At 43.4% G+C, this 11,629-nt stretch overlaps 1 protein-coding gene across 1 annotated transcript; it reads right to left on the bottom strand.

Moving 5' to 3' along the window:
• Positions 1–272: 272 nt before the first annotated feature.
• hs3st1 (heparan sulfate (glucosamine) 3-O-sulfotransferase 1) lies at positions 273–4,578 on the bottom strand. The gene is made up of 2 exons (XM_051658491.1): positions 4,409–4,578; positions 273–2,701 (listed from the first exon to the last, which is right to left on the bottom strand). Exon 2 carries the CDS (start codon positions 2,634–2,636, stop codon positions 1,773–1,775), a length of 864 nt encoding a protein of 287 aa, XP_051514451.1. The 5' UTR covers positions 2,637–2,701; positions 4,409–4,578; the 3' UTR covers positions 273–1,772.
• Positions 4,579–11,629: the final 7,051 nt, after the last annotated feature.

Genomic DNA, 11,629 nt, shown 5'->3' with positions numbered 1-11,629 from the left:
TTATTTCCCATGTGAGGACCACCCAAAAGGTCCTCACAACCAGAAATGTCCTCACAGAACAGGTTGAGTCTCAATACTTGGTCCTCACAAGTATAGCAAAACCTGTACACACACACACACACACACACACACACTCGTACACTCATAGTGAGGACATTTTCAAAAAAATTTGGCACTCATGAAACCAGTACAGACACACAAACACACACACACAAACATACACACACACACACACACATACAAGACATTCTTTCAGTCGTCTCATGTTACAGTTTTATTACACAATCAGCTCACAGAACTGCACATTACTGACATTACGTTAACAACTGTGATTTGCACCAAAGTAATAAATATTAGAATGATGTTTGGACACGAAACTAAAGTGAGACTGTTAGAAATCTGTAAAATTACAATCACTCCACTCAGAACACAAATATAATCAGAATCTCCAAGATGAATGCACACACGCACACGCATACACTCATGCAGATAAACCATAGACTTCTATTGTTTGTATATTAATTACAATTAGTACTGACTAACTTTAAGCCTTTACATCTTTATATCTTTTGAGGACAAATATGTGAGTGCACACACACAGCAAGTCTCGCAAACCACAATACATTAAATAATAGTACAAAAATGACTTTATTAATACACTTTTCCTTCATTTTAAAAACACTGAAAAAACAGAATACATAAACTAATACATACAGTTAGTAAGGATAATTTCTGTAATGCTGAGTGATCTAAAGACACACATGCACACATTCAATAGCTTAGCAGCAGTTATAAAAATATTCTGACTGGTTCTTAATATGTCTTAAAGGTATAAAAATAGATTTATTCCACATGCATATGTTCATATATCAGACTATATGTTTTTTAAATGGAAAACCCAGCAACATAAAAGTCAACATGAAATCAAAAATGACTATTTACTTTCCTAACAACCGACTTGGTCTTTAGCCTGAAGTATACTTCGATTTGAACAGTTGAATGAGCCTTTCAAAGTATGCTTCATTTGACTTTGCATGTGTACACATGCGCGCCACAACCGCTATGAGATCCTGGACTATTTCTCTTCAGGAGTTTATACCGATAAAAATGTCTTTTTATCCATTTGGACTGGAGTTATACAAATGCAGGAATCTCCTGACCTCCTCACACACGTGTTCTTTACGTGCATATCCACTGTTGTTGTTTCCACATTCGTCTCCAGTTAAGAGGTGATTACATCATCTTCGAGCAGCAACAGCTCAAATGTGAGTGTTGCCACCTTGTGGACCTCCAGGCATATGCGCTTTCTGCGTATTCAGAGTGCGTGGTTAGAAAAATCGGGCTGCACGTGTTCAGAGTGCACGAATATTCTGATGATGATGAAATATGCATCAAGCATCCTGTATGGAGAAACCTAACGTTTGCATCTGATCGAAGTATACTTCAGGCTTTATTGTGAATGATCCATCAATGCATGTTATTCTAAAGAAAACTAAATGTTTTTAATCTTTCATCAAAGATGCTCCACCTCAGAGATGACTTTTTTTACAGCTGACATCATCATGTCCTCTTATTTTTCATCCACCGGTCATATAGAGACACTTTGCACCATCCAATCAATTCCACATGGAGAAAATCAGGTTCCGCCTAACATTTAAAAAAAAAAATATTTTCCAGAGTGTGATGATCTGCAGATTTCCATTTAGCTCTGTTTATATGTTCAGCTTGTTTGACTTTGTGGTGTTTCATTCGTAATGTGCTCAAAACGTCTCCTACTTCCAGTCAAATGTCCTTCCGACCAGCTCGAAGAACTTCCTGTTCGGTTCGTGAAAGTATTCGTAGAGTTTCTGGAGGATTTCAGGCGCCACTTGAGGGTGTTCTCGACCTTTCGAGCTGTGCAAACATCTCTCTCGACCGTGATCCCGCAGACAGTAGAAACCTTTGGTTTTGTTGAAGTAAAAGTTGGAGGCGTTGATCTGTGGTTCTAACTGAAGGAACTCCTCCACCTTCTTCATCTCCGGCAGAGGATCTCTGATGAGCGCGTCTCCATCCACCAGGTGTAAACGGTCTATAGGAAACACGCTGAGCCAGCGCTGCAGGTGTACGTGGTACAGACTGCGGTTCAGGGCTTTATAGTTGAGGTTCAGCTGTCCGTCGCGCAGCAGCAGCGTCTCCAGCGGTTGTTGTTGTTTGTGTTTCTCCAGACGGTTGTGGAAGACCTGCATGTAATCCGACAACACACGCTCCGTCGGCTCTCGTACGATCAGCAGCAGTTTGACGTCGGGCTTCATCTGCAGAATGCGTTTGGGAGCCTTGCTGAAGGTGAAGTACGCGGGCGTTTTCTCCACCGTCAGTTGGCCCGGTCGTGCGTAGGGCATCTGCGAGCGGTACCAGTCCAGACCACGCAGGTAGTGACTGTCCCAGTCGAAGAAGTGAACCTCGTTCCGAGCAGTGACGACAGCACTGTGGAGCTTTAACATCTCGATCAGAGCACGCGTTCCGCCCTTCCTCACACCGATGATGATAATGTCGGGCAGCTGGCGTGTGACATTTGTGGGCGGGGCAGAGGTAGGTCGCGGAGCGATGGGAGGAGATTGAGTGAGGAACAACAGCAAAACGAAGATCACGACGGCCATCAGAACAATCTGACACGACTTCAGCCAGACAGCAAACACACACACACATACACACTCACTGGGCTCTGGAAAACAAACACAAATACAGATAATTTTTATTTATATATGTCACTTAAACATCTGCAGTAAGTTTTAGACTTTACACTTACAAAATATACCATGGTACTATGAAATGGGGGATGGGAAAAGATACTGCATTTCAAAATATTGTGAACCAAAATAAATGACAAACCATAATAAGCTAAATTCGATATTTCGAACATTGTTTTCTGTCTATGTGATTATAACTGACCAGGAAAGATGTGCCTGTAGTGTAAAACTACTGTTAAAACTATTTTCACAGTAAAATGAACTGTTGCAGTTTAGTTTTTGTTTAGAAAGACATGTAAGCCGATTTATCCACTACTTTCTGTACACTGAATAAAAAGGTCTAAACAATACACTAGACTTTGGTTTCATTAATATTTACAGCTCTCGTTATTTTATACCGTGTAAAATTATAAAAAATATTAACGTGTGTTTAAATGTAATTAGAGTTCATCCAAATATTCTACATTTAGTGTTTATTATCTTGGCTAGTCTTTAAAATATAAAACACTATTATATAAACCAGGGACTAAAAACTAAATGTTTTTCATTTCGGTTCCGAGCAAAAAGTATTTTTTCGTACTGGTTCAGAGGTTCCGGAGCCTCTTTTTCAAATGGTTACCGGTTAGAACAAAAAACAAGAACGGTTAATAACGTTCTTTTTAAAGTGACAGTACTCTATGCTAAGGGGTGGGTGAAATATCAGCTGCAGTGTTCCCAGATCTCACAAGAGAAACAAGCACAAAATAAGACACTTACCTCACCAAAATAAACAATTAATTTTTTTTCCTGTGTGGTGAAATTATCAGCATAGAACTCATAACAAGCATACAGTTAATTAACAGTTAATTAACAGTTAAGTATCATTTAATTACAGATCTGCTTCTCAGTCAAAACCAGACATCATCTTTCTGTATTAATGCATCATATCTAACAATAATCTCAGAAACAACTGAGAAATGTTCTTTTTACCTCTAATAATGTTTTGCTTGTATCTATAGCCATGCATGTATATGTAGTAATTATACATAGTTGTTAAAACGGTCTGCATTCAAAGAATGCGACATCCACAACGGGCAATTCGTCACCCTATGTGACCATTTATCAGTAAAACTGAAAGATGTTAGTGGAACATATCGCTCAACACAGGGGTAGAGGGGCACACACGTCGTCATGAGAGGGTGCACTTCTGGCAAATAAATAAATAAAATCCTCATGCGGCACACCTCTGTCATTTTGCGCCCTAGGCAACCGCCTAAGTCGCCTATGTCTCTCATGACTACATGATAATAAATGTAGTGAATACTTCATCACTGTAATTTCAGATTTAAATGCATTTAAAACATTATTTCAGTAACTGGAGACAATTTGTGACATTATAGTTGAACAATATTTTTATTTCTAGCACTTCTGTAATTGTCTTTAATCTTTTGCAACTAATTAGATAACATCAACACAATTCAATGATTTGTATGACAACAAATAAGAAAACACTGATCTCCAGGAAAAACTCTTTAATTACTCATATAATAATTATTGACATCATTAGTGTCATTAATTTTACCAGCAGAAAATGATTATTATTATGGAGACATTTAAACACACATTCTGTCTATCTGTCGCGGTTCGCTGTTGCCTGTTATAATGATCATCATCATTATCAATATGATCAATAAGTGTCTTACCTGTTGATCGGATCTGACGCGTCCAGCATGAGAAAGTTCTTATAAAGAGACACAAAACATCCCTCAAATGACCCTCCGTGAACACACACACTCACACTTGATCACTGATCGATATCTCGCTGTGTCCGATCAATGAGCTTTTTACACACACACACACACTCACACTCGTCTCACGTGCACGCGCGCTCTGAGCGTCCTGCACGAGATTCATAAACTTGCCGCACCCCGCGCTGACGTCATCTCGAGCTCTCCTCACGCCTCTATGACGTAACCGTTCATCTCGTTCTGTTAATACTTTACCATTTTTGTTTTGTACATAAATCCTTTATATACGTTAGAACAAATTTCTTGCTTCTTCGCCCAGATTTGGTCTTTCAATTTTAAACATCCTATATTCTCTTATAAGTCTCTTATACCCATATTTAATAGCATGAATAACAAATGTTTAAAGGATTATGACCTTGTTTTTCTTTCTGATCAGAAAAATAACTTGTTTATATGTAATGTATTATAAATTATATCTATATTTTGTATATATTTTTATTTTCTTTCTTCTTTATTTCTGCAATGCAGTGTTGCTAACTGTTCTTTCTTTGTGTAATATGATTTATTTTTTTTAATCAAGTTTTCATTCACAGAAGCAAATTTAATAACCAAAACTTATATTTATCATTATACAAAATAAAAATAATAATAAATAAATAAATAAATCAAGCTGATATTTCAACGGTATATTGCTGTTAATGGTGTCTTTTACCTTAATGCCAATTATATAATTTATATTAATCTAGTGTATATTTAAAACACAGAATCTGTGTGTGCACAAGTCTGCAGAAAACCCATGCAGATTTCAGAATCAGAATGAGCTTTATTGCTAAGTATGCTTACACATACAAGGAATTTGTCTTGGTGACAGGAGCTTCCAGTGTACAACAATACAAAAACAGCAGCAAGACATAGATAACAATAAAAAATAAAAAATAATTATACACATACGTACAGATACACACAGACACACACATACATACTACATACACACATACACATGGGTAGTGCAAATCTAATAAAAATCTGTTATGTACAGTGCAAATGTTTTTGTTTTTTTTTCCTTCAGAGGAATGAAATGGCAGAAGAGGTTGGATGTGTTGGATAAATATAAAAAAAGACTAAACTGTGTATTGCACATAGTTATTGCTCAATGGGGCAGTTTATCTGTTCATGAGATGGATAGCCTGAGGGAAAAAACTGTTCCTGTGCCTGACGGTTCTGGTGCTCAGAGCTCTGAAGCGTCAGCCAGAAGGCAACAGTTCAAAAAGGTAGTGGGCAGGGTGAGTGGGGTCCAGAGTGATTTTTCCAGCCCTTTTCCTCACTCTGGAAGTGTACAGTTCTTGAAGGGGTGCAGGGGGTAACCAATAATCCTCTCAGCAGTCCGAACTGTCCTTTGTATTCTTCTGATGTCTGATTTCGTAGCTGAACCAAACCAGACAGTTATAGAAGTGCAGAGGACAGACTCAGTGACTGCTGAGTAGAACTGTATCAGCAGCACCTGTGGTAGGTTGAATTTCCTCAGCTGGCGAAGGAAGTACAACCTCTGCTGGGCCTTTTTCACAACGGAGTCAATGTGGGTCTCCCACTTCAGGTCCTGTGAGATGGTAGTGCCCAGGAACCTGAATGACTCCACTGCTGCCACAGTGCTGTTTAGAATGGTGAGGGGGGTCAGTGTTGGGGGGTTCCTCCTAAAGTCCACAATCATCTCCACCGTTTTGAGCGTGTTCAGCTCAAGGTTGTTTTGACTGCACCAGACAGCCAGCTGTTCAACCTCCCTTCTGTATACAGACTCATCGTCATCTCGGATGAGGCCGATGACAGTGGTGTCATCTGCAAACTTCAGGAGCTTGACAGAGGGGTCCTTGGCGATGCAGTCATTGGTGTAGAGGGAGAAGAGTAGTGGGGAGAGCACACATCCTTGGGGGGCACCAGTGCTGATTGTACAGGTGCTGGAAGTGAGTTTCCCCTGTCTCACAAGCTGCTGCCTGTCCGTCAGAAAGCTGGTGATCCACTGACAGATAGACATGGGAACAGAGAGTTGGTGTAATTTATTCTGGAGTATAGCTGGGATGATGGTGTTGAAAGCAGAACTCTAGTTCACAAAAAGGATTCTTACATATGTCCCTGGTCTGTCCAGATGTTGCAGGATATGATGCAATCCCATGTTCACTGCATCATCCACAGACCTGTTTGCTCGATAAGCAAATTGAAGGGGATCTTGAAAGGGACCAGTGATGTTCTTCAGGTGGGCCAACACCAGTCTCTCAAATGACTTCATGACAACAGACGTCAGGGCGACAGGTCTGTAGTCATTAAGTCCTGTGATTTTTGGTTTCTTTGGGACTGGAATAATGATTGAGCATTTGAAGCAGCATGGGACTTCACACTGCTCCAGTGATCTATTGAAGATCTGTGTGATGATGGAGGCCAGCTGGTTAGCACAGGATCGAAGACACGCTGGTGAGACGCCATCTGGGCCTGAAGCTTTCCTCGTCTTTTGTTTTCGAAAGACACGACTCACATCCTCTTCACAGATCTTAAGTGCAGGTTGAGTAGCAGGAGGGGGGAGGAGGGAGGTTGCATGAGGTGTTGGTGTTTGTGTGAAGTGAAGGTCAGAGTGGGTGTGGGGTGTGAGATTGGACCTTTCAAATCTACAGTAGAACACATTCAGGTCGTCAGCCAGTTGTTGGTTCCCTACAGGGTTGGGGGTAGGAGTCCTGTAATTTGTGAGTTGTTTCATGCCACTCCACACTGATGCAGGGTCGTTAGCTGAAAACTTGTTTTTCAGCTTCTCAGAGTATCTTCTTTTAGCCACTCTGATTCCCTTATTCAGTGTGTTCCTGACCTGATTGTACAAGACTTTATCCTCAACTCTGTAAGCATCCTCTTTGGCCTGACGAAGCTGCCTGAGCTCTGCTGTAAACCATGGTTTGTCGTTGTTAAATGTTCAATAAGTCCTAGTAGGAATGCACATATCCTCACAGAAACTGATATATGATGTAACAGTATCTGTGAGCTCATCCAGGTCTGTGGCTGCAGCCTCAAAAACACTCCAATCCGTGCAATTGAAGCAGGCTTGTAGTTCCCGCTCTGCTTCGTTGGTCCATCTCTTTACAGTCCTTGCTTGGTTGAATTTCTATCTGTAAGTTGGAAGAAGATGAACCAGACAGTGATCAGAGAGTCCCAAAGCTGCTCTAGGAACAGAGCGATATGCATACTTTATTGTTGTGTAACAATGATCCAGTATGTTCCTGTCTCTGGTGGGGCATGTAATGTGCTGTTTGTATTTGGGAAGTTCACGTGTGAGATTTGCTTTGTTAAAATCCCCGAGAATAATAATAACTGAGTCCGGGTATTGTTGTTCCGTGTCTGTGATTTGATCAGTCAGCTGTTGCAGCGCTGTGTTGAAACACGTGTTTGGTGCGATATACACACTCAACAGAATAAACGAGGAAAACTCCCGCAGCGAGTAGAAAGGCTTACAGTTAATAAAGAGTGCTTCCAAATTAGGACAGCACATCCTCTTTAACATTGTTACATCTGTAAACCAACTTTCATTGATGTACAAGCATGTTCCACCGCCTCTCGTTTTCCCCGTTAACTCCGCGATGTTATCCACTCTGAACAGCTGGAAGCCCGGCAGATGTAACGCGCTGTCCGGAATGGCTTCACTCAGCCAGGTTTCTGTGAAGCACAAGGCAGCAGAGGTTGAAAAGTCCTTGTTTGTGCGGGTGAGGAGATGTAGTTTGTTCCTTTTGTTAGGAAGAGAGCAGAGATTCGCAAGATGAATGCTCGGCAGCGTTGTTCGAAAGCCACGCCAACGGAGTTTGACCAGCGCACCGGCTCGTCTTCCTCACCTGCGTCTCCTGAACAACACAGCCGCGCCTCCAACTAAAATGTCCAGCAAAATATCTGAATACTCAAAAACCGGGAAAAGACTGTCTGGTATAAGCTATCGAATGTTCAGCAGTTCGTGTTTGTGTGCGTGTGAGTGTGTGTGTGTCTCTGTGTGTGTATGTCTGTGTGTGAGTGCGTGTGAGTGTCTGTGTATGAGTGTGAGTGTGTGTGAGTGTGTGTGTCTGTGTGTTTCTGTGAGTGTGTGTGTCTGTTTGTGAGTGTGTGTGAGTGTGTCTGTGTGTGAGTGTGTGTCTGTGTGAGTGTGTGTGTCTGTGTGTGAGTGTCTGTGTGTGTGTGTGTCTGTGTGTGAGTGCGAGTGTGTGTGTGAGTGTCGGTGTGTGTGTATATACAGTGTGAGCGTGTTTGTGTGTGTGAGTGCGTGTGAGTGTGTGTCTGTGTGAGAGTGCGTGTGAGTGTGTGTGTCTGTGTGTGGGTGCATGTGAGTGTCTGTGTATGAGTGCATGTGATTGTGTGTCTGTGTATGAGTGCATGTAAGTATGTGTGTCTGTGTGTGAGTGCGTGTCTATGTGTGAGTGCGTGTGTGTCTGTGTGTGTGTGTGTGTGCATGTGAGTGTGTGTGTGTGTGCATGTGAGTGTGTGTGTGTGTGTGTGAGTGCGTGTGAGTGCGTGTCTGCGTGTGAGTGCGTGTGAGTGTATGTGTCTGTGTGTGAGTACGTGTGAGTGTGTGTGTCTGTGTGTGAGTGCGTGTGAGTGTGTGTGTCTGTGTGTGAGTGCGTGTGAGTGTGTGTGTCTGTGTGTGAGTGCGTGTGCATGTCTGTGTGTATCTGTGTGTGAGTGTGTGTATCTGTGTGTGAGTGCGTGTGCGTGTCTGTGTGTGAGTGCGTGTGTGCGTGTCTGTGTGTGAGTGCATGTGTGTGTGTGTCTGTGTGTGTATGAGTGTGTGTGTGTGTGTGTGTATGAGTGCATGTGAGTGTGTGTCTGTGTATGAATGCATGTGTGTGTGTGTGTGTCTGTGTGTGAGTGCGAGTGTGTGTGTGAGTGTCGGTGTGTGTGTATATACAGTGTGAGTGTGTTTGTGTGTGTGTGTGTGTGTGTGAGTGCGTGTGAGTGTGTGTCTGTGTGAGAGTGCGTGTGAGTGTGTGTGTCTGTGTGTGAGTGCATGTGAGTGTCTGTGTATGAGTGCATGTGATTGTGTGTCTGTGTATGAGTGCATGTAAGTGTGTGTGTCTGTGTGTGAGTGCGTGTCTATGTGTGAGTGCGTGTGTGTCTGTGTGATTGTGTGTGTCTGTGTGTGTATGAGTGCATGTGAGTGTGTGTGTGTCTGTGTGTGTATGAGTGCATGTGAGTGTGTGTCTGTGTATGAGTGCATGTGAGTGTGTGTGTCTGTGTGTGAGTGCGTGTGAGTGCGTGTCTGCGTGTGAGTGCATGTGAGTGCGTGTCTGCGTGTGAGTGCATGTGAGTGTATGTGTCTGTGTGTGAGTGCGTGTGAGTGTCTGTGTGTGAGTGTGTCTGTGTGTGAGTGTGTGTGTCTGTGTGAGTGTGTGTGTCTGTGTGTGAGTGTCTGTGTGTGTGTGTCTGTGTGTGAGTGCGAGTGTGTGTGTGAGTGTCGGTGTGTGTGTATATACAGTGTGAGTGTGTTTGTGTGTGTGTGTGTGTGTGAGTGCGTGTGAGTGTGTGTCTGTGTGAGAGTGCGTGTGAGTGTGTGTGTCTGTGTGTGAGTGCATGTGAGTGTCTGTGTATGAGTGCATGTGAGTGTGTGTCTGTGTATGAGTGCATGTGAGTGTGTGTGTCTGTGTGTGAGTGCGTGTGAGTGCGTGTCTGCGTGTGAGTGCATGTGAGTGCGTGTCTGCGTGTGAGTGCATGTGAGTGTATGTGTCTGTGTGTGAGTGCGTGTGAGTGTCTGTGTGTGAGTGTGTCTGTGTGTGAGTGTGTGTGTCTGTGTGAGTGTGTGTGTCTGTGTGTGAGTGTCTGTGTGTGTGTGTCTGTGTGTGAGTGCGAGTGTGTGTGTGAGTGTCGGTGTGTGTGTATATACAGTGTGAGTGTGTTTGTGTGTGTGTGTGTGTGTGAGTGCGTGTGAGTGTGTGTCTGTGTGAGAGTGCGTGTGAGTGTGTGTGTCTGTGTGTGAGTGCATGTGAGTGTCTGTGTATGAGTGCATGTGATTGTGTGTCTGTGTATGACTGCATGTAAGTGTGTGTGTCTGTGTGTGAGTGCGTGTCTATGTGTGAGTGCGTGTGTGTCTGTGTGTGTGTGTGTGTGTGTGTGTGTGTGTGCATGTGAGTGTGTGTGTGTGTGCATGTGAGTGTGTGTGTCTGTGTGTGTATGAGTGCATGTGAGTGTGTGTGTGTCTGTGTATGAGTGCATGTGAGTGTGTGTGTCTGTGTGTGAGTGCGTGTCTGCGTGTGAGTGCATGTGAGTGCGTGTCTGCGTGTGAGTGCATGTGAGTGTATGTGTCTGTGTGTGAGTGCGTGTGAGTGTGTGTGTGTGTCTGTGTGTGAGTGCGTGTGAGTGCGTGTCTGCGTGTGAGTGCGTGTGAGTGTATGTGTCTGTGTGTGAGTGCGTGTGAGTGTGTGTGTGTCTGTGTGTGAGTGCGTGTGAGTGTGTGTGTCTGTGTGTGAGTGCGTGTGCATGTCTGTGTGTATCTGTGTGTGAGTGTGTGTATCTGTGTGTGAGTGCGTGTGTGAGTGCGTGTGTGCGTGTCTGTGTGTGAGTGCATGTGTGTGTGTGTCTGTGTGTGTATGAGTGTGTGTGTGTCTGTGTGTGTATGAGTGTGTGTGTGTCTGTGTATGAATGCATGTGTGTGTCTGTGTGTGAGTGCGAGTGTGTGTGTGAGTGTCGGTGTGTGTGTATATACAGTGTGAGTGTGTTTGTGTGTGTGTGTGTGTGTGTGTGAGTGCGTGTGAGTGTGTGTCTGTGTGAGAGTGCGTGTGAGTGTGTGTGTCTGTGTGTGAGTGCATGTGAGTGTCTGTGTATGAGTGCATGTGATTGTGTGTCTGTGTATGAGTGCATGTAAGTGTGTGTGTCTGTGTGTGAGTGCGTGTCTATGTGTGAGTGCGTGTGTGTCTGTGTGTGTATGAGTGCATGTGAGTGTGTGTGTGTCTGTGTGTGTATGAGTGCATGTGAGTGTGTGTCTGTGTATGAGTGCATGTGAGTGTGTGTGTCTGTGTGTGAGTGCGTGTGAGTGCGTGTCTGCGTGTGAGTGCATGTGAGTGCGTGTCTGCGTGTGAGTGCATGTGAGTGTATGTGTCTGTGTGTGAGTGCGTGTGAGTGTGTGTGTGTGTGTGTCTGCGTGTGAGTGCATGTGAGTGTATGTGTCTG

The sequence above is a fragment of the Myxocyprinus asiaticus genome, chromosome 27 (assembly GCF_019703515.2).
Source record: "Myxocyprinus asiaticus isolate MX2 ecotype Aquarium Trade chromosome 27, UBuf_Myxa_2, whole genome shotgun sequence".
Taxonomy (NCBI): domain Eukaryota; kingdom Metazoa; phylum Chordata; class Actinopteri; order Cypriniformes; family Catostomidae; genus Myxocyprinus; species Myxocyprinus asiaticus.
Note: the sequence above shows the minus strand (reverse complement) of the source record. Positions and strands in the feature narration are given on the sequence as shown.

Bases quoted from the DNA above. Each gene is read 5' to 3' on its own strand.
- hs3st1 (XM_051658491.1), bottom strand. From the start codon at position 2,636: ATGGCCGTCGTGATCTTCGTTTTGCTGTTGTTCCTCACTCAATCTCCT.